Genomic DNA, 24,275 nt, shown 5'->3' with positions numbered 1-24,275 from the left:
CTCTTGTTGTTGTTTCTTTATCTCTACCTTCGCCGCCCCAGTTTTGACGGAAGAAAACATTCCTCCGCTGATAGTTCCGTTGTTGTATGGTACTCCACCCGCTTGAATCCATATTTGCACGTTTCCCGATTCGTGACGTCAAATATTCGCTCTCCCTTCGTACGGGATTCGAACCGGAACCGACCCGAAATTTCTCCGCCGTCTTCACAACTAGAGAGAACAGCGGAGAGAAGACGTTTGTAGTTGTACACCGCTGTCGTGTAGAGGTTGTGTTTGTTCCTCAAACATTCCCAGAGAATGGAAAACTAACAAACCCCGCGGTTTAACACCTGCACTCGCGGGACTTCAGAAACATAGCGGTGTTAAACACTATTATGTTTTTTCACTCCCGTTTATAAGAAGGTTCAATATTTGCCGTGTGAGGTTGTTTTTGCCGTGGGGAGGTAGAGGTAGACTCTTGTTTGGGCGGCAGGAACAGAGAGAAAGCTTTTGACACACGTGCATTGTCCGCGCGGGCGATTATAGCCATGTATTTGATGCATTCTTGGGAGATTACAATGTTAGGCCGTGGGTGTTGTCTCTGTGCGTGGTTGTGGATTACGGTTAGAACCAGGACGAAATGTTGCAGTTAGCCCGGCTCGAATGACACACACCCCATTATCGGATACTTGCCGCACTTAGGGGATTTTCCTTTCTGCCTTCTCTGAAAGAATGAGAGCTTTTCTTAAATGCAGGGCAGCTGCATAAGTCGTGGGGAAGTAACTGTGGAAAGACATGGCTAGAATGTAGCTCGTTGTACGAATTCACTTCTATAGCTATGGTTAACATTACTTGAGATGATTTAGTCTTTCTACTTTCTATGCTATATAGTAAAGGCTACCCATTGGCACACGATTCTCAAATGTATACAAGTATGTATAGCTTTCTAACGCTATGGCTTTGATAAACATTACTTTAAGATAATTTAGTCTTTTAACTTCTATAATAGAGGCTATCCATTGACACGCGATTATCAAATGTGACACCCGATTATCAAATGTGTTCTTGCGAATAACAATAATACATGTTGTATATGCACTCAAAACAGCATATATAGCCTTCTAATGCTATGGCTATGGTAAACATAACTTAAGATAATTAAGTCTTCTTTCTATTTTCTATAATAGAGGCTACGTCCCATTGACACACTGCACTATTCTTAAATGTGTTCTTGCGACTAACAATAGTACATGTTGTATATGCACACTAAACAGCATGTGTAGCCTTCTAACGCTATGGCTATGATAAACATTACTTATGATAATTTAGTCTTTCTACTTTCTATAATAGAGGCTATCCATTGACACACAGCACTATTCTCAAATGTGTTCTTGCGAAGAACAATAATACATGTTGTATACGCACACAAAACAGCATGTATAGCCTTCTAACGCTATAGCTATGATAAACATTACTTAAGATAATTTGGTATTTCTACTTTCTATAATAGAGGCTATCCATTGACACACGATTCTCAAATGTGTTTTTGCGAAGTATAAACATATTGTATATGCACAAAAAAGCATGTACACTCTTCCAATGATATGGCTATTAAAAGCATTAATTTACATTACATTACTTAAGTTTAGCCTTCTTCCTTGCCATAGAAGAAGCTACCATTAACACAAAGTGTTTGAAATGTTTGACATCTTATTGCGTACATGTATATACGCAATATATATACAAAACAGCATGAGTAGCCAGAAAAGTAACCAAACAAAGCTCGTGCATATACACGTATAGAATTACGTATCGTCTTGACACGAAGTGTAGTACGTCAAGTGGCATCATTAGAAGAAAAGTCCAAATAAACAACCGTAGGTTGCGCTAGGATTTGTCACCCTTTCTGAGTAGGGGTGTATTTTCTTAGCCTCCATCAGGCCTTTCTACGGGAATACGGATCGTAGAATTTGGCAAAAATGAGAGTAAAATTAGCCAAGGGAGTCCGGCCGCGGGGAGGTACTAGTTTCTTTCCCTCCGAAGCGGCTAGTCAAACCTACAAGGCGGCCAAACTCCCCTGGTAATTCTTCTCCTATATATAGCCGCGTAGTTAGTCTGGTAATCTCCAAGCAGATCCCTCTCGGTGGCAAAAAGACGGTATCAAATTGGCCAGACAGTATCCATTAGCCAGAGAAGCTCCGCGGCCACCGACGGGTGGTGGGGATCAGGACAAAAAAAGAACTGCCATATATAAAAAGGTAACGATCATTCCCCACAACCTCTGCTTGGAGAGTAAGTATTTTCCACAGTAGTCTGGAAACGCAGGAAACTGCGGAGTGACTTATAGCCTCTACCAGGCTTCAGAAGCGGCTGGAAAGAGTAGAAATTGGCCACATAAGACAGAGATAACATGCCAGGGGAGTTGGTCCGCTATTTATGTAAAAAGGAGAACAGCTTTTACCGCTCCCGAGCCGCTTTCGAAAAAAAGTGCCGTATGTTGTGTGTTGTTTGTAGATCAATAAAAAAGACAATGAAAATCTTAAGTATATGTGAGACACCAGATTACAATCACAGGAACATGTGTAGCTACATGACAAGGAAAGCCTATGCTTTTTGTACATACTGTAGATAATAATGATATTAATATCATTTCTGGTTTTCATAATCCTTTGTCTTGATGATAAGATATGATACGTAGGGCAATGCCGTCCTTTCAATTCGTTGCTATGAAGCAGTTAAAGTTTCTGCCGTCATGGTTTTATACCACAGCTGGTAAATGGTATATTAGGATATGAATGAAATTTATTGCTTAACAATTATACATGGTGTAATGTATGGCAATAAGACAACAGTACTACAAAACTTGACTATCGTACAAATATTACTACAAATTATTATCGATATCAACATTTGAGTAATATAGTAACTAATAATAATATATAATAATATATGGATGATTTGGTTTTGCATTTAGAATGAAGTAGAAAGAAATTGACCTATGTAGGCAGATATGGCCATATGGGAGTTGGACACGACAACAATATATTGAAAGTATCCCATGTTGTAAAAATGGTCAATTCATGGGTCCGGTAGTCGAACCTGTGTGGACCGTGTAGTGGTTGTATGAGCCCCCGGCATCATTATACTCGTACCGCCGGCGCAGATGGCACCAGCCCCGGCCCCACAATGGTTTCTCATAACCGTTCCTTCCGCTTGACTTCAACTACAGACGGCCCTCACAGATCCCATTGTCGGCATACACTCACTGGGCAAACCTCGACTCATTATCATTTTTATTACATCTTTGCCCAGACCAAACTCTGGTATTTGCTGTCTAATTAGGCAAATGTCCGAGTGATCGACTCCCGAGCAAACCCTTTTCTTCTTGTCTTGTGGTCCAAGGTGCCGCGGCACTCGAAGAAGCAAGCCGAGACACACGTCTTATGTGAAGGGTATCCAAAGCAATTTTATCGCGGCAAAGCTGGATTTTCAAAGTCAATTTCTGGATATTCTTTTAATGTAGTAAGTTGAATCAATCCTATCCCATAGCATACTGATATCTGTGAGGCGAAAATACGATGACAGAAACCCGTTGCTTGTTTTGTACCATAGGCTGGTTCTCGCTATATTTTACTATTTCAAGCGCTAAAAGTATGAAATGATGACAAAAATGTGCTAAGAAATCGCAGTAAATGTCAATATCAGACAGATTTTCTCATCCAGAATTTTTGTTTGTTTTGGCGCCTGAAATTGCAGTAGATGCCTTTGAGGCTATCTCCAAGGGACTATCACCTTTCTCAGCCCCACTACCTATGTAAAATGAGCATGTAATTGCTGACAAACTACTATTTTGGTTGGTTACAAGGCTAATTAGGTTCTGCCACCTTTCCCCTGGCTGGTTGATGGATGGTTGTCTGTAACATCACGACTGGACAGTGTTTAGATAGGTAGACAGAGTAGTTTGCGAGCGGAAACGAGTTTTTCACTGAAGGAAATCGAAACATTGTCAGTGTGTGGACAGGTAGATACATAAGGCTACACCAATTTATTTCTTGGTTAACGGATTTTTGTAGAAAAATAATGGAGCGGGCTGGCATATATAAATTTATTTGCAAATTGACATAAAACTAAAACAACATTGCAGCCTAATAATACAATGCTTTGTACACAAGGCTGAATTACGTAGTTTTAGAGAACACATATAGCAAATAGTAGGATAGGAGCCATGAAGTCAACACACCAGGCTGGTTCAAAATTTAGACAATGAATTTTGAACTTTTAGTGATACAACTGCATTGAAAGATGGAATAACTGTAACAACTAGGATGAAAAGGACTGTTTTCAACTGTTCAGGGCAAAATATGAGCATTTTGCAGTTGATTCTGAATTATTTTTTTTTTTGCAAATCAGAAAAATATGAAGCGGGCGAATCCATTAACCAAGAAATTAAATTGGTGTGGCCTAAGAGAGGTAAGATTGATAAGCTGGTCAATATTGAGGTTAGTTTTGTTATGGTGTGGCAAAACTTTGTTTCGTTGGTGCAAACAAATTCAGCGTGCTCCGTGTGTTTAGCATGTGGAAGTTTGATTTTAATTTTCCTTTTTGTTTCGTAGTCAGTCATGCAGGCTAAAGTATTGTCGTTCTAGCTTCTTCTGAGTGTGCAGGCAACATCTAGAAAGATAAATTTCTGGAATTAATTGTCACAATTAATAATACAACTTGTAAAGAGTGACCTTGCACAGCTAGCAATCTAAAGAATCTTTTATGCCCCTTATTTGCAAAACTTGTCTAGTGAATAAGTTTGTATTATCTAAGTACTTGTGTATAGAACCAATGGACAGATTTTGACCTCGACTCAAATATATGTAGTGTTAACACAAATGGGTTATGATTCCGTAGATTTTTACAACTATAGAAAAACAAACAGAAATTTCACAGAATGATCCATTTTTTGACATGTAACCTTTTTTTCAAGGCCTATTTGCTGTTATGTGTTATTGGTTGTATTTTTTTTGAGTGGTGAGGCTAAAATTAGCAATGTACTAGAGTCTTCCACCACTGTGTCTTGTACTTTGTATATATGTTGTTTTGATAGAAAAGAATTCTTGGAAGACACTGTTTTCGTGAAAGAAAGACTTCTTGCTTTCCTTCACCTTCAAGTTCTTTTTCAAGGAGATGACTTAAGGAACGAAAACCACGTCCAATGTCGTGATGTTGTCACATTTTGCAACACAATTACCCTTTTCATGGCTTTCTATGATTTACCGTTCGTCAAGCTGATCGTAAAAGTGTCTTGCGTCTGGTTTACGACTGTCTTGAAGTTATTCTGCCGTCCACAAACATCTGCGTTCTTGGTCGGCGACCCTCTCTTTGTGTTTTACGCGTGGGCATAACTTTCTCTACATGGTAAATCTTTGTGTGGATGATGTACATCTTCAATTTCATTCTCGTTAATTTGTAAAGTTTGTTGTTTAGAAAAAACAAACAAGTCCCAGCCGTTCCTTGATACAGTGTAAGGTTCTATAATTTCCTTTTCTTAATTCCTTTAAAGGCATCCAGTGCTTGGTCTTGGAAACCCAATTTTCAAAGTCAATATTCTAGTCATTTATCTACATAGTGAGTTGAAACAACACTATTCCAATGTATATTGACCCTCATGGAGCAAAATATTCCCAAAATCCTGACTGAAAATGGTTACTGGAAGGGCCCTGGGCTGATTTTTAGTATAAGGTACCACCCAGAAAATAAAGGACTCATCTTGGGGCTTGTTTCTGCAGTTTCAAATGCCCAAAGTATGAAATGCTGACTCAAATGCGCTAAAGTGAAGTAGTATGTGTGAATATGACAAAGATTGCCTTCTTCAGAATATTTCTAGTTTTGCTGCCCTGAAATCGCACTGGATGCCTTTGAGACAAAGGAAGAGAAGAAGGAAAGTTGTTCTCACCGTTACTGAAGGTGTTAACTTTATATACGCGTTTGCTCCACACTTTCTCTGGTTTATTTACAATCCGTAACAAGCGGTGTGGATTACCTGGGCATTCCTGGTGACACGGTGATCCTGAAGGTGGAAATGGGGTGCACATGTGTGAGCAACTCGATACGGACTGCTCCTCCCTAAACCGTCTATCCAACGGTACCACAAGAGAGGGTGCTAACGCTGTCTTGACTTTAAGGTTTCCTCACTGGATAATTTGGCATTTCAACTTTCCATCGTTTTCTCAAATTTAGAAAGAACTGTAGTTGTACTGAATATTGATACCTGGGTACAAAAGGGTTATGAATATGATTTTATGGACCATATGGATGACGTCATCACATTTTGTTGCCCCAAATGTAATTATCTTTAAAGTTATAATATAGCACTTTGGTACAAGTAACTGAAATAAAATGATTTTCATGTGCATAATGGTCAAAGCTACAAACGTACGTTTGCACAAATTGATATCTACTAATTACCCGTAGTTATTAGATTAGAGAATAACTAGATTTTAATTAGGCAATTAGGTTATTCTCTAATAACTATAGGATAATTAGATATCAAATGCGATTTCAGGGCCGGCAGAAAAACTGGAAATATTCTGAACAAGGCAAACTTTGTGATATTGACACATACAGCTGCACATTAGCACATTTCTATCAGCATTTCATACTTAGTTTGGGCATCTAAAATTGCAGAAACAAGCCTCAAGATGAGTCCTTTATTTTCCGGGTGGTACCCTAAAAAATCAGCCCAGGGCCCTTCCAGTAACCGTTCTTTTTCTGTCAGAATTTTGGGAATTGTTGCTCCATGAGGGTCAATATGCACTGGGATAGTGTGGTTTCAACTCAGTATGTACTCGTACTCGTAGATACTCATAAGTGACTAGAATATTGACTTTGAAAATTCGGGTTTCCAAGCCCTAAAAACTACACTGGATGCCTTTAAAGTCGACATCGAATGCAATATCAGAGCAGCAAAAGTTTGAAAGTCAATTTTCTGGTAACCCTTTTAACGACAATGACAATATATTGTTCAGAAGACTCTTGAGATTCTTGCGTGCCTTTTTAAGAGGGAACTTCACGTTGACACTTGAGGGTTCAGTAAAGGTCGATTGTTTCATGTAGAGATGTATAACTCTGGTCTGCTAATCATATCCAGAAAAGTAATCATACTCACTTCGTCCTGATACATCTAACTGTTAGTGCTAGTGTAAGAATGGGAAAATGCCATATTTTTTTCGGTCATTTCGGAATAAACATGTTGGAGAAATATACTGAAATTTATTATTAGAAAACCGTGCAAAACAAAATTAGAAAATGAAGAGAATACGACGATCGAAATATCATTTTGTTTATCACAGTGCTTACTTTATTTGTTTGTACAAAACTATGTTGGATTCTTTCAATGTTAAACGCACAGGTTGAAGAAGGATAGAACTGTTTCATTGTCTGATTACGCTATGAAATCAATTTATAATCTCTGTTTTAGCAGTGGTTTTAGCATCATTCTGGAACGCATCCCTTTGTTGATCAAATCTTCCAGACTCGAATAGTATTTTCTAGCGTGGCTTGCGTTTGAAACACACAACATAAACCCACTAGACTTGTACTTAGATGAAATACGTTTCGCCTTGCTGTCCACGCATTTCATGTCTTCTCGCTAAGTTGTTACGTGGGGCACGAGCCTGTCTCTTTACGCAGAGGGAAGGCCTCAGCACGCCCTGACTGCGCCAAATTAAAAGTGTAACGACAAGTAATTAGCTGTTTTGAGAGGAGTGTGGTACGTGAGGGGGCAGGGGCTCGCAGATACGGCCAAGTGTTCCTGAGCAAACTGGTTACAATCGCTTTATCGGGCGGTGTCATCATCAAACATTTTAGGCTAGCTGTCCTCAAACAGTTTTGCGGAGAGACAGGGACGCCGTTAGGCGGGTAGGAATTGCGTTTTCACCCGAAGGTTAACGAATAAATCGCACCCTTGTCGGTTTTACGGTCAAAACCGGTGCAGTTGGCGTGGCCGTGTCGCTCTCAGCCGGCACACTGGCGCTGGCGCGATCCGGGGTCGGGTCGGCGGGGTGCGACCCCGGGAATGGGTACAAGAAAAACGGGCAATTTTCTGGGCCGGGCATGGAAAATCGCACGGGATCGTTTTACCACGGCGGAATGTCCCCTCCTGACTCCCGAAAAGATTGATCGCAGCAGCGACTGGGCCAGAACACAAAGTGCCCAGTGTAAACCTACGGGAAGGAGACGCACCGAGGCAAGTCCAAACACTGTGCGCCGCACTTGTGTAAATACAACTGGGAAGGAAGGAAAGACTGGCGGTAGAGCTAACAAGTCTCTCTCCAGTTCTCTGACTATTGCAAGTAAAACGCGAATACAATTTCATCATCCCATGATTTAGTACCGTTCTATTTTTTGTTTGTTTGTTTGTTTAGGATCAGTGGTGTGAAGTCACAATTTTCAAAAGAGATCACAGGGCGCAAGGCATGATGGTTACATGATGACAGTATCCCAGCCTGCACCGCGGTCGCGTTGAGAAACAGCTGATAGAATGTCCATTAAACCTTACTTCTAACGTGATGTATATAAATTCCGTCAGAAGCAGAATCAAACAGACAAATTTATCAAAAAATATTTCATCGCAATTTTGTGAAAAAATATATCTGTCGTATTTTCATAGTTTCGTCGCAAATTTATGAAAAAGTATGTCGTATTTTCATCGCAAATTAATGGAAATATATTTGTCGTATATTTTCATCGCAAATTTATGGAAAAAATATATGTCCGTTTATCGTATTTTTATAGTGTCATCGCAAATTCATGAAAAAGTATGTCTTGTATTCATCGTAATTTAATGGAAAATGTATCCGTTTGTCGTATATTTTCATCGCAAATTTATGAAAAAATATATCCGTTTGTCGTATTTTCATAGTTTCGTCGCAAATTTATGAAAAAGTGTGTCGTATTTTCATCGCAAAATTAATGGAAAATAGTCATTTGTCGTATATTTTCATCGCAATTTTGTGAACAAAATATATCCGTTTGTCGTATATTTTCATCTCATCCGAGTGCAAAAGTTTTCAACTTCTATGCGGAAAACTTGTGATCACCTCACAGCGTCGTTTTAACGGAAAGTCGAAGTTTTGTAGAGACAGAGTTGGCCCTGCTGGCAGGTTGACGTGAGATATGCGGGGCGGTCCCAGTAGTAGCCGATGAGCCGCCAGAGTGTCTGCCACGCTCCGCCAGGTGTTAATGAAGATTTCTGCCGTCCGAGATTGGGTTCCTGACAGACCCGGCCCGGGGTCGGCTCGGCAGGCCGGGGCGCGCCATCCCAGGCGGCGGATGATGGATCGAGCCCGTCCGAAGAGGTGGAGAGATCGATACGTTAGTGTACAAACACAGAACCACAGATACGGTCCGCCCTGACCCTCCTAACATGATGGACGTCAAAACAAGTTGGCAATGGCCCTGAAATGGGTTCAATTTAATAGGTGATCCGTCTTTTTCTATACATACTAAGTATACGGAGTTTCTGTCAAAGATCTGAGGACGTCGAGTCGGCCTTGGCATTCTTTCTATCACTTTGCAACAACTCTGCAATCCGTTTGCCAGAGTCTTTTGGCAGTATATGTCAAAATAATGATGTTACAGTAACTGGTAACCGTTTTGGTCTTTTTCTATACATAAGTACGAAGTTTCTTCTGTCAAAGATCTGAGGACGTCGAGTTCTTGGCATTCTTTCTATCACTTTGCAACAGCTCTGCAATCCGTTTGTCAAAGTCTTTTGGCCGTGTATATGTCAAAATAATGATGTTACAGTGAGTGGTAACCATTTTGGGATGGTGTGGCGGTTTTTGGTAACTTCTACGTGTTAGAGAAAAGATTACCATAGGATGTGCATCTGGAAATGTGTTTTCGTACCTGCGACTATCAGCGGTCATGGTTTCTCCTTTAATAGCCTCCACCAGGCCTTTCTACGGTGGTACAGATCGTCCAATTTGGTAATCTCCAAGCAGATCCCTTTCGGTGGCAAGACAGTACATATGCTGTTTGTATGGGCTAGTGGACACTCCTCTGGCCAATGGAATCTTGCCACCATATGATCTGCTTGGAGATTACAATTTTGCCCAAAAATGAGAAGAATGATTGGCCAGAATGTTAAAAAAAGAAGATTAAAAATGAAGTCTTCGATGGATAACTATTCCCATTATTTAGCTACATTTAACTGTTTTAAACCTGCGTTGCTAGTCTAGTGGAGAATAGGCCATATATTACTGATAACTTGAGACTTATCCTGAGTAAAATCTACGAGACAACTCTGACACTTATGCCACAATCCTAAAGTTTTATTATCATTTGGACGTCTTCCAAACCAGGACTTAAAAGAACGTGTGGTTATTAATAATATTATTAATCGAGCGCCATCCAGAGGCATTATGGCGAATTATGGATCATACAGTGATGATTTTGAAAGAGTGCTGATGAAACTCTATACGGTATTAGAAGTGGGGGTTACGGGAGTTTATATTCATGAACTTGCCATGAAAACTTCACCTTGAACGCTGTTTGGACGCATATTCGATATCGGTGTCGGAATGAGTGATTCTAGGGGCAAAAACGGGGTCTTTAAAAATAATGTGGGCGACCCCAGACGGACTACGCGTTATGACCCGTGACCGGCGCGGGAAAAATTATCCAGACCGCCATTAATCTCGTTCCCAGACATACATGACGAATGGTCAAGGTTTTCTCATCACCCTGGGGACGAGCGCGCTGTTTCAAACAGGCGCCTTTCAACTGTCATTACCTCAGCCATTCGTTCTAACGGTTTAGGGCCCAATTCGATTTTCTTGTCCATTCACCACACTGGGGTAATCAGGGGGGCTAATAGCTTTCCTAATAGTGTCAGCGGACGTCTTTCTGCGCTGTTGGGGTGATCAGGCCTCATTTCACGGTGCCCGGATGTAGGGTGATGTGTGAAGGGCGGGGAGAATCTCGTGTGAAATCGAGTCGCGCAGAAGGGTGCTGATTTCGTCTGAGACATATATCACAAGACACACTTGGCACAGACTTACCAACCTTCTGTGGATATATCTTTAAGACGTTAGGCTTAATCCTGCCAAGAAAGTTGGTAACTTACATTTTCGAAGTCCAGGAATTATATTGTTATATATTTATAGTGGACAACACGAAACGAACGTTTTGGAACTACAAAAGAAAATAACAATAACTTGAGCTCTGCTATTACAAAGTGTCATCTTCCGTTGGCTTGGACAGTTTCCACCAAGTAACCGTGGCTTGAAAACGGAAAAAAACATGGAAAATAACGATGGGAGAAAGTTTAGTACCATCGTTCAGAAGACTTAGATCAGAGACTGTATGGCGGACACATAATCTCCAAGCAGAGGTTTGGGTTATTTTTGGCGTGTTTTTAGGCTTCTTTTTTTATCAGGGTTTCTTTTATCAGGGTTTCTTTTTTGCACTGGATTTTTTTTTCACCGAAACCCAAATTTCAATCCAACATTCCAGGCCAAAAAAGAAACCCCGATAGAAAACCCAAAACCCAAACCTCTGCTTGGAGAGTATGGCGGATATAGGATGAAACATCGTCTGCTGTAGCTGCCAGCGCACATCCTGTGGTGACGCGACGGATCTCAACTTGTTGTTGCTACTAAACTTCTTTCCCTGTGTGCCAAACCACAGAACCTGAGACATTTCCGCTGGTTCTTCTTAAATAATAAGTCTACACCCGCGTGTCTTGAAGGAAATTGGATGCGCTAGCCGAGACTTAGCGCTACTCTCCGAGACTTATCCTAAGTGACAGCGCAGAAAATTGGTTTCAGTGGGGGTGACGGCGCCAGCGGTGCACGGGGGACTGCACGGTGTAACGCTTCTCCTGTCTGTTTGACCTCGTCATCCATTCATTTTCTCCGGACAGACACTGAGGAGCGAGGGACTAGCTAGAATTCAAGTGCAAAACAAAACCCACCACAAGAGTACCGAAGATGCCAACGAGAAAGTCGCACAGAAAAAAAACATGCAGATTAACTAAAATGAGGTGGAAAAGCTGTTTCTTTTTGCGATTCGAAATAATTGTGATCTTGTGATTAAAATGAGATATTGTTTGTGTGATAATTCAGTCGGAAAGTTATGTTAAACGCACTTATAACATGCAGAGTGGTATGTGTGTGGAAAGAAAATTTCACTTATCTTTCACTCGTACGAAATAGATACATTTTTAGTTGGACTCTATATTTGTACATATAGTCAAAAGACTAACAACAAGGGTTAAAAACAGTGAAATTTCGCCGAATATATAGAATAAATATTTTTGCACCCGCAGTTAGTGGAAAATGAAACCCTAAATGTTGGGCCCACTCCCCTGGCCAGTCAGAACATATTTTGCCGATTTTTACCATCCTAACCCCTTTTAGGATGGCCTAGTGGAGGCTATCCACCCCTACCGAAGCCCTTCTTGGTTTGTCCCGCATGAGAAGTTTTTGCGCCGCGGTCCCAAAGTTCGCGCCAACACGGCAAACAGGTGGTTCGGATTGAACCAGACTTGGCCGCCGAGTGACGGAAAAGTTTTCCGAGTCGTTTCAAAGCGATGTGTCGGTAGATTGGACTACAGGGCCGCGGAATTTGTTTTGTGCACGGGTTAGGATCCTCTGGGAAGCGACCCTATGGTCCTGTTAGCAGTCATTCTGTTTGTGTGTTGTGGAATGTTTTGTTCGTAGCATCATTCGAGATTTGACGGGGTATTCTTCTTTCAGCAATGATACTAGGCTCCTTTCTATCTTAGACTCTTGGCCCCCTATACTACATTGAATACATAGAAAGCAGACTTAAACAGGGTCTCGTGTTAAGGTACACATCTCTGCTCTGACAAGAATTTGAGCAGCGTAAATGCAATAGAATATCTTCTCATACTATCATGAAAGTTCATCTGTGTTGGTATATACATGTTTAGAGTTAAAACTTTAGATCCACCACAAAAAAGTTCTCTCACCTAGAGCTTTCGACCAGTCATTCTGGTCTTCCTCAGTAGACTGACCCAGTGAGGCTTGTCACGTAGCTTCTTTGAAGTGTGAAGTCAAAACTGGGACAAAGGTATCTGGTAGACTATGTCGGCCCCCGTCGCGGTTCAGTGAAGGGTGATGGGCCCTCATGTATATAGCCTCCTTCACCCCGCTCTCATGATATAGAATATAAAATAAAATATCCTCTGAATAAAATATCAATAAAATATCCTCTGACAGACTTTTTAAGTTCTAAACCTTCCATTTTGTCTCTCCAGGACTGGGCGATGTGTGGGGCCAAAGAAGCAGCAGTAGCTCCGCCATGGACGCGATAGGCAAAGAGCTGGGCTCGCACCTCCTACAGGTAAACTCGCGGCTTCTGCAGGTACCAACGAACTTATTCACCTACATGTCGTGGTAAGGTGGTGGGAACTTCGTGGTGTGTTTGTAAACTTGTCTCATAGAGATCGTATCATTCAATACGCATATTTTCAAGGTAGAAGTTCATTGTTAAAACGTTCAAAATGTGAAAAAATCGCAAAACATTTCGAATAAGAATCTATATTTCAAAACATCTTAAACTTGGTGGTGTGTTATATAAGTTGTCTCATGAATATTATATCATTCAGTATATGCGCATATGCATATTTTCAAGGTAAATGATACTTTTCGTTGTTAAAATGTCAAAATATGAAAAATCTCGAAAGCTTTCGATGCTTTATATTAGTCCCCACACCGCATTGGAGTCTTTCAAAACACCTTAAACTTGGTGTGTTTTTTAAGTTCTTTCATTAAATTGTATAATTCAGTATGCATATTTTCAAGGTTCACAATAAGAAACTGTTCGTTGTTATACCTTCAAAATATGAAAAATCGCACAAAGTATTTCGATGCTTTTTAGAATGAAATTCTATCTTTCAACACACCTTTAAGAATACGTAAAGGTGCAGTTTCTTTACTCGAATATTAAAGTGCAAAACGAAATCTTTACGCGTGTTTTAAGGTAGGCGTAAAGATCGAATTTTGGTCAGTGACAGGAAAAGTAGGAGTTGGTGTAACGGGCTACTGTTTGACTCTCTTTACTCCCACGTTAGGAAGGAAATGAATGAAACACTGTTTAGAGGTAGTTGAGCAGATACTTTGTTGACACAAAGCAAGGGGATAAGCACCATACACGAACGGACAACAGAGTTACCGTTGTTGTGTAATTGTGGAAGGGTTGAACACGATATCTTAATTGGTGGTTAAGTGTTGGACATAGGCTTCCTTGATAGGACAGTTTATATTCGTGCCAAACAAACACAAAATTAGCTTTTGTTGATTAAAAAAAATCACCACAATACCAGCCTTTAGTCCCCCGGAAAACGTTTTAGGCTGTAGACGAGAAAAAACAAATCGTAAAGCAATTTCACTCGGATAAATTACCAAAGAAAGGATCCCTCTGTTCTAGCTACGAAGTTTTGTTCAAAAGTTCATATAATTTTTTGTTTCTTTTCGGACTTCCAAAAAATGTCTTCACTTATTTGCAATCAATCAATAGTTTGTGCACCTGCAATTCTCCTCTGGTCTCTCATCAGTCACTGACAAAAGCTAGTGGATACTAGCTGAAACGTCTGACGTTTCCAAAATCATATCCAGTTGCTTGAGTAACTGCTTTTTGGCGTATCTTATTACCTGGATGTCTAACCTTCATCGACATTCATAGAATTACCTATTAGCAGACTGATTAAGTTGACGCTTGATAGTCTGTAAATGTTGTGTACTTTACAATTTTCAATTCGTCTACTCGTTGACTTGCTCATTTGTTATAGAAAGTTTATTGCAAATACATGCCCGAGGGCTAATTGCAGTTACAAACAACATAAGAAAGAAAATACAGTGGTATGTGAGACCATATCTACGTCTAACATTATACTATATTCTACAACATACATGGTACTAGTTTTACTGGGTTTGACTTCTTCTTTTTAGGCAATGGAAGACGAATTTACCCACTTCTTCTATAATATGTGGGTTCTTTGATTTTAGTAGTAAAATTGTAAAATTATATATACTAGTAGTCGTTCTGGTGAACAATGTTTACGTTGTTTACGTTGTTGTTTACGATGTTTACGTTGGATGTTTCAGACGTTAGACGGTTTCCTGTTTGTGGTAGCGCCAGACGGCAAGATCATGTACATATCTGAGACGGCGTCCGTACACCTGGGGTTGTCACAGGTGAGTATGTTGTACATGTGCCGAGGAATCTTTGCTGTCACACATTCACCAATTTTGCCATGTTACACGTTCACGAATTTGGTTCTCTTACACATTTGAATATTCACGAATTTGGCCCTGTCACACATTCACCAATTTGGCCCTGTCACACATTCACGAATTTGGCCCTGTCACACATTCGTATGTTCACAAATTATTTGGCCCTGTCACACATTCGAATATTCACGAACTTGGCCTTGTCACACATTTGAATATTCACGAATTTAGCCCTGTCACACATTCGTATGTTCACAAATTATTTGGCCCTGTCACACATTCGAATATTCACTAATTTGGCCCTGTCACACATTAGAGTATTCACGAATTTGGCCTCCCGAGTACCAGCCGAACGCCCCGCAACCATGGTTACATGGTTGGGAGTAGGTCGGCGCAAAGTCGACTGATGTTCGTCTACTATTCGGTTACTATTCGGCTAATGTGTTAAAATGTTCAAAACATTCGGAGGTCGGTCGGGAGGTTCGATCATAGTTGGCTGGTATTCGGCTGTAAGATAGCAGAACACCGGCCAACCATTCAGGAGTAAGTTAGCAGTGTTCAATTGGCGTGTTTTTGGGTCAAATTTGACATAAATTTAACTCAAATTCGTTCCGATTCGTATAGAAAGGTAGACGTAGCCCAATTCTGGTCAGACGGCTCCCGAAGTCAGGCAAACCTGGTTGGCTAGTGTTCGGGAACGAATACACGCAACACGGAACATATAGATACATACATACATACATAACACTTCTATTCTTAGAGAGGTAAACTAAAGTGTATATGAAATCATATATGACGGTACCTTTTGTTTAAGTCGAATAATTTATGGTGGTATATTGAAAAACTAATTAATCGGAAATGAGGCGTGCTGATTCCAGATATTGTCTAATTACGGCGTGTATTACATGAGAGGAAGAGGGGTTGATTAATTACCTGCATCACTAGATTCCCGCCCCCTGGTGTAGCTGTTTATCTACCAGTGAGACCCACAGAAGCGCCGGGGGTTAATTAGTTGATTAAAACTTCTTCATTGAAGTTTTGGGAATCCGGAAGAAACGTAAAAAATGGTCATATGTATATTTGACTAGTCGTTGAAGCCCCCGTCACACATTCAGAACCTTCCCCCGACCACAAAACAAAAACAAGATTGCCTGAAGTTCGGGAGCAGTCTGATCAGATTTATGCCATGCCTACCTTTTCATAGGAATCGAACAGTATTTCAGTTAAATTTGAGTCAAATTTGACCTCCGAACATGTCCCGACCATTGCTGACCTTCTCTCGAACACAAGCCAACCTCCAGCCAACCATGGCCGAACCTCCCGTCCACACCCGAATGTTTTAAAAATTTTGAAACATTCAGCTGGAGCAACCGAACTGTAGCCGACCTCGCGCCGAACACCAGCCAACCACAGCCGACCTTACTCCCGACCTACTCCCAACCGTGGTCGGGGGGAGTTGGGCAGTATTCGGGATGCTATTGTCGGCTATGCGTGGCAGTTGTGGTAGTCTAACTCTCCAAGCAGAGGTTGATGGGGGAAGATCGTTACCTTTTCTATATCTGGCCTGTTTTTTGTCGCTACGTTGGACCCTCTCTGGCCAATTGATACTGGCCAATTTGATGCTGTCTTTTTGCCACCCTAGGATCTGCTTGGAGAATATGGTCGTCTGATGTGTTTATATAGCAGACAGTACAACAAACTGCGTTTGTCTCCTTCAATATCTGCATCGATTTTTACGACAGCCCACATTACGGCACCGCCGTCGTACCCCATTAACCATTGTTTACGGCGAAAATTCCGCCATTAATTCACTCGATAACGATCACCCGGGGACTACACCGCACATCCCTCACACCGGCGAATTGGGAACAGAATTGATGGCCAAATTAGCCGGGGACATGAAATACATAAACAGGGCACGTGTAGGCGATGAATTTTGATGACCCTTATTATTTCCAGGGAGGCGAATATTGCCCGGAACGTATTAAACTGTTAATATCCCTCGACTCTTGCCGCAAAGGTAAAACGCGTTTTAAACTAGAAACCAAACCAAATGCATAATGTTTACCTCCGCATATGGTCTGCTCTGTTAATTCTTACTCAAACACATTCATATATATGGTCAGACAGGAGTCTAAATCCCTGTTGCTATAAAATTGCAACATGAAGTAACCTACTAGTTACCATGGTGACAGACGGTCTGGTTCAGGTCATTGACCTTATTTGTTTGGAGAAGAAGAGGTGGAAGAGGAAGAAACAGACCAAAAACAATGTTTTCCTTCGGTAAACATAATAAAAAGTTGCACAGCAACCTCTGAAAGATAAACACCATCACTTTTGAAATAGTATAATGCATGAAGACTGAAGACAAACCTCATTGAGCAAAAGCGTAGAAAAACGTAACAAGAAATAGCAAAGAAAACGTAGCAAGGACATCATATATATCACTGTAACTTTGACTATCAGTATAGATCTGCTACCCATATCTATAATGATGCACTTTAAGTGTTAATTATGTTGTATAACTGTTGTTTCAGGTGGAGTTGACAGGAAACAGCATCTATGAGTACATCCACCCTGCAGATCACGATGAGATGACGGCTATCCTCGCTGTACACCAACCCATCCACACACATATCATGACAGGTGAGTCATCAGTTACAACCCATCCACACAATCCCACCGCTGCCACCATTTGTAGCGTGCCGATATAGCCTAACATCAACGGTCTTGACACAACGAGTGTACGCTCCATACTGGCCCTGGCCACATGGCCAGGGGTACTTTATTGGGCTTAATCAGACACAGGTGTGACACAGACTAGTCAGTTACAACCCATCCACACACACACACACACGCACACACACACACACACACATACACACACACACACACACACACATCTGCCTTGTCAATTTGATACAATTGTATTTCGTCCACCAAAAGATCTGTTTGGAGATTAGAAAAAGACAGTAGGAAAGGAATATGACCGATTCTTGCTCGAAGAATACTCGATGTGGCCTCAACAGCAAAAAGGGCTGGAATGCGTACATAGAAAGATGTTTTGGTCTTTAGAAAAGGCTTAACCTCAGAAATGATCGTAAACAATGAGAAACATCCGGGTTAGCGTAAATTATAGTGTAACACGCCATATTGTGTTAAGGTACTTAGAATGAAGAAGAAGCTCTTATGCAAAGCGTAGAGTGGTGCCCATCTCCATTTCCGTAGCCCTTGGGCGACACACAGTTGTGCAAGGCACTACAGCAGGGGGCTAGTCCGCTGTGTGTTTGACCTTATTTCCACACTCTTTCTCATATGTGCTGAGTGCTGTTATATAAAGCAGAAAAAGAAGTGTGTACCATTTTTGAAGTTTTTGCTATGACCCGGCCGGGGTTTGAACTCACGACCTCCTAGTTACAAAGCGAGCACTCTATCAATTGAGCTATTGCACCGGTCTAAAAACGAGTATCATATACTTTTCTACCCATCAAATCTTTGTACTGGCCTTGTGGGAAAAGTTGCTAGCCTTATAGTAAAACGAGAGGTTTTCCCCCTCCGTGAACCTGCGATGTTCACTTCGCCAGTAGTGCACGTTTCCTGTATAGACACATGTGAGGAACATGTCCCTTCCTTTCCCACACTAGTTTTTACTCGGCGGGCTATGTCAGAAATGTCCCTGTCTAACAGACACACCTAGCAACAGAGGAAGACACGTGGATCCTTGCTCACCGTGAGTTCTAGCACGTAGCACACCGTCCTTGCTCAATGAACCTTAAAGAAAACTTTTATTAGAATTGAAAGGGTTTGCTGTCATTCACTTTACGTTCACGGTAGCAGCAAAAGTTCGCGATCTGAGAAAAATGGAGTACAGGTCTTCACAGAACTACTATATATTCGCAGTGGCAGTAGGTGAAGGAGAAAAAAAGAAAGTCGGTGAATTATATGTGAACGGTACTGAAAAGTTCTTGCTACAGAAGTACAGAAAACATCGAACATAAATGTATACCGCGAAAAAATCAGGAATTACAGTAATAGCCTCATGTCTACAGGCCAGCTTTGGAGTGTTTCGGCCTCGTGGTTTTCTTGGCACAAAGCCTTTGCCGATGTTTTTAGCCGGCTTTTCTGATCGAAATCCTAGCGTGCGTTGGGCGGGAAGGTTGGCGGGCGCGAGCACTCTCAGCGCCGAAGAGATCTTGGAGCCACGACGGTCTGTTCACCCTTCCGTGTCAGGGAGTAGTAACCGTGCACGGAGTACCCTGGGTGCCAAGCTCGTTTCGGGCCGCCAGCCGTCCCTTCGGCAGCCAAGAGCCTTTCGCCCGCCTGTCTAAATTACCGCTATGGGGGAGTCTAGCCCAATTTAGACAGGCGGGCGAAGGACTACTCTTGGCTGCAGAAGGAAATCGTTAGCGACCCGTAAACTTGTCTGGCACCCAGGGTAGGAGCGGCACATCTCGTCATGTCACTCCGCGCCGTGTCATCACAGGCGAGGAACGCGAAGAATAACACACAAAAAAATAGTTCCACCGACTCCTCTCGGGCTTTCTGTTGACGCAACAGTTTTGTTGCCGGAGCCTGTTTGTAAAGAAGCACAGACAACATGACCTCTACGTATTTGAAAGATCCACCCAAAACAAACCGCAGGGGTGAGGGACAGTTCGCCTGAACTTTTCAACCCGTCTCAAACACGTCCTACATAGTAGACTTTCTACCATATGTGTTCTTTTACGGCGAAAGCCTAACTATAGTTAAACTTTACGTTTGATCTTTCAGTTTCTACATTATCTACAAGTTGGCAATTGCCAAATTAAGTGTCGGCGAAGTCTTAAAAAAGGACATTAACCGAGAGAACGTGAACCTTGCATATTTTTATTCAAGACACAGCACTCACTACCACACGTCACTTAAGTATCTAAAACACATCAAGTAAAAATTTTCAAACTCTTTTGAGATTCGGCATCTTTTGTTGTTCTTTGGATTGTACCTTACATGTATGTTGGTGTTAAGGGCATTCAATGTTGTTTCAGGGGGCAAAACATAAACAATTCTGGATGAGGAAATCTATCTGATATTAACATTTACTGCCATTTCCTAGGACATTTTCGTCACCATTTAATACTTGAAGTATTTGAAATAGCCCCCAAACAAGCTATGTGAAACATCTCTTTATTTTGGGGGCACCACCAATAAATAGAACTAGCTAGAACCAACCTACGATACGAAACAAACATCGCATTTTTGCCTCACAGATATCAGTATGCCATGGGATAGGGTTGATTTAACTTACTATGCCCCATAAAATAACTTCGAAAATTGCATTGGATGCCTTTATAGCTTGAGCTTGTTATACATGAAAGTAGAGCTAAAGGAATTTGTGTTTTCCTTGCTCCAGATTTTGAGTTGGAGAGATCTTTCTTTATCCGACTGAAGTGCGTTCTTGCCAAGAGGAATGCCGGACTCACGTGTGGAGGGTACAAGGTAAGGGGATTTTATTTCTTTCCGCACTGTTTGCGTGTTTGTTTGTTTCGCATAACCGGTAAACCGCCTTCAGGCGCAATACGCAAGTTTTGTTCATGTAAGTACAAGCTACGTATAATATAAGACCGGATTGTAAGGTTTGAACCACTCACACCGGGAAGGACCCTACTCTTTTCGATAAGTGTGGCGGGTTCTTTAACGTGCGCGGGGTGTGGCTCTTCCAAACACGGGGCCTCCATTTAACCACCGAATAAACCACCAAGTGAGCGTAGCGAACTACTGTTAGCGCCCTGCCCCCTGTATAATGGTACGGTCCAAAAAGTGGTCGGTTATTCTAATAATAATAATAATAACCGACCACTTTTTAGGTTACGGCCTGATAGTAACCAATGGGAAATGGAGCCTTCTGATTGGTCAACATCTTCTGGTTATATAATGATTTGCAATTAACGTTCTAATTGTTTCTCCAGGTTATCCACTGCAGTGGTTATTTGAAGATTAAACAGTACACCATGGACATGGCTCCGTACGAAGGCTGTTACCAGAACATCGGGCTGGTGGCGGTAGGGCACTCCCTCCCTCCGAGCGCCATCACCGAGATCAAACTATACAGCAACATGTTCATGTTCCGGGCAAGTCTGGACCTCAAACTCATCTTTCTAGACGCCAAGTGAGTTTGTTTGTTTGTTTGCTTATTTGTTTGTTTGTTTGTTTGTTCGCACAATAAGAAAATAAGTAGAAAAGTATACAAAAGAAAAACAATGTGCAGAAGGGTAAAAATCAAGCTACACTCAGGCTACAGGGCTTGTACAACGACCTGCTTCTTCCAAACTAACTTAACAAATGATGATCATGAAATTAATGTGATGGAAAAAAAAGAAGATAGCAAAAAAAATAATACATCTAAATAAATATCATGAAACTAATATATTAACTGAAAATGAGTTAACGGAAACAAAGATAAAGCAAGCTTATACAGTTATAAAAAGTGAAAGTGATCTCGATCCAGTTTAGCTCATTGAAGAGCTAATCTTCCACTGGTCGTGACAGAGAAGACAGACGATATGTAAAGTATTTACAGGTTCATTGTACCGGGGAAATTCCCCTAGCTCTTTTCGACAAGCACAATGAACAGTGGACCACAGCTTAACGTCCCATCCGAAGGACTGCGACCCTAAACAGTAGCGTGCATGTCGGGTGAGCGACATCAGCCGGGATTCGAACTCCCAACCTCTTAGTCCAGAGGCAGGATCGCTCACCACTGGACTACGCACGCTACTATTATGGTTTAGCAAAGCAGCTCCATAATGAAGAAGCATATTTTACAGGACCGAAAACCAATATACTACAAATTAAATAGGATCCAAACCCTGTATTTCATCGCCTAGAACAGATGGTTCATCTAACCTAGCTGTGGTTTCGTTTTAACAAATATTCTGAAAGAAGTTAAAGCGAAAAAAAAGTGCCTCAAAGCGACGAACGCAAACCCGCAAAACTTCCCACTTGTCCCTGGCATGCCCTCTCCTTGGTGCTGAACGTACCATCAAAGCATATGCACTTTAATCGCTATGTGTATTTTCGTTTACACTTCTGCCCATATGAATCCCTGGCGTAATACTTTCAACTCGGTAAACTCGATAAACTCGGGACCACAGACCGATAGGCAAAACATGACGCTGTTTTCGTTAGCTTGTAGTACATGAAAATAACACGGTCGTTATAGGCAGGGATTGGGCCATGTGCGATCCCGGTTCGCGGTAGTTAACTGGTCGGCCTAGACAACCTCCTTCATGCTAACGTCCAAAGGAAATGAAAACAGGCCAACAAGCGGTCGTCATGGCCAAATGGTAGGCTTATAGAGGTGGTCGCTATGGCAAGTTTGACTGAATTGTACACTATATAACGATAAACGCACAAAGTTCTCTCCACTTGCTCAACAGAATTTGTTACATTTCATGCTATAGATAAATTTAATTTCATCCTAGAAGGTAATAGCCCTTACTGTGTACAAATACGTAAATATATCAAAGAATGTTTAGACCTTAGAACAAGTAGTATTAGTTGACTCATCTATTGTTTTGTACGTAGGTTAATTTCGTTGTACCCATGTATATTTGTCTGTATATCTACATGTATTAGACCTTACGAAATTCGCTTTACTTTTGTTGTGATAATAAAGTTCTTCTATTACAACGTACATCCTCTGAAACTCTACATTCTGTTCTCGTATAGGGTAGCGCAGTTGACTGGCTACGAACCACAGGACCTGATAGAGAAGACCCTATACCACTACGTACACGGCAGCGACATCTTCCACCTCAGATACTCACACCATCTATGTAAGTTACTATTCCGTATATATCGCAGTATGCATATAATAGTACTTGTCTGGGTCATGGGGCAGTTCTCTTGGGGTGTTATCTGTTTTCATGGCTAGATTTCTATGGTGCATGCCTTCGTTTGGAAGGGCAAACCCCATATTAGTAAAGTAGATAGAGAACCTTACTACAGGTATAGAACCTTACTACATACGAGCATTACTAGTGTACATGTAATCTTCATTGCATGTCTCACGTGTTCACATTTTGTAAGTATATCATCACTTGAATTGCAATTAGCCCACGGGCAAGAATTTGCAATGAAGTATTATTATATAATAAGTACGTTAAAGATAGGTACTGCATGTTTTGAAAAACTGAAGTGTGTCTCTCCCCAAACACGGGACCTATGCCTTTGGACAATGGTGCTTTACGTCCTATCCGAGAGGACGTCCCTAACCGAAGCTAGGTACTCATTTACACCCGAGGAAGTATGTGTAAAGTGCCTTTCCCAAGGACACAACAATGGAGTCTGACAGGGATTCGAACCCAGGAACTTCAGATTCTGAGTCAACAACTTTACCCTCAAGACTAGAGTCATGACATGAAGAACGTAACTATAATTATAATCTCAGTGGTCGACAAAACACTGGGACAACTCGTAACCAAGTGGTTGTGTTTCTGTGTTTCAGTGCTGATGAAAGGTCAGGTCACCACCAAGTACTACCGGTTCATGGCTAAGAACGGCGGCTGGGTGTGGATCCAGAGTTACGCCACCATCGTGCACAACAGCCGGTCATCCAGACCGCACTGCATCGTCAGCGTCAACTACGTACTCAGGTCAGTTACGACTCCTTTTTATCTTCGCCAAGAAGATTATGTTTTCAGAGGCGTTCGTCTGTGTGTCTGTGTGTCCGGAAACACGATAACTTAAGAAGGCTTTAATGGATTGACTTGATATTTGGTAGGTGGGTAGGTCTTGGTGAGACCTGGAAATGATTAGATGTTGGACCACCTAGCGGCTTCTCATGGAACTGCAGCGGAACTTCCGGTTTTGATATCTTTTCTATTATGTTTATCGAAGGAAATCACACTGTTGTTTCTCAGTTTCTTCCTCTTCTTCTCCAAACCAAAAAGGTCAATGACCTGAACCAGACGTCTATCACCATGGTACCTGGTGTTCGGTTACATCATGTTGCAATTTTATAGTAGGAGGGATTTAGACCGGCTTTACGTCCTATCCGAGAGGACG

General features: G+C 41.5%; 1 protein-coding gene across 1 annotated transcript in view; it reads left to right on the top strand.

Annotated features, from left to right (window-relative positions):
* Positions 1-24,275, top strand: part of LOC109464723 (single-minded homolog 1-like) — a 46,873-nt gene that overhangs the window by 19,164 nt on the left and 3,434 nt on the right. Inside the window, exons 3-9 of the mRNA XM_019761791.1 lie at positions 13,256-13,341; positions 15,105-15,194; positions 17,768-17,876; positions 20,620-20,705; positions 21,176-21,375; positions 22,938-23,044; positions 23,716-23,863. Coding sequence (XP_019617350.1) covers positions 13,256-13,341; positions 15,105-15,194; positions 17,768-17,876; positions 20,620-20,705; positions 21,176-21,375; positions 22,938-23,044; positions 23,716-23,863 — 826 coding nt within the window. The remainder of the gene's footprint in view (positions 1-13,255; positions 13,342-15,104; positions 15,195-17,767; positions 17,877-20,619; positions 20,706-21,175; positions 21,376-22,937; positions 23,045-23,715; positions 23,864-24,275) is intronic.

Source organism: Branchiostoma belcheri, unplaced genomic scaffold (assembly GCF_001625305.1).
Source record: "Branchiostoma belcheri isolate BF01 breed outbred unplaced genomic scaffold, Haploidv18h27 scaffold14, whole genome shotgun sequence".
Lineage (NCBI taxonomy): Eukaryota > Metazoa > Chordata > Leptocardii > Amphioxiformes > Branchiostomatidae > Branchiostoma > Branchiostoma belcheri.
Note: the sequence above shows the minus strand (reverse complement) of the source record. Positions and strands in the feature narration are given on the sequence as shown.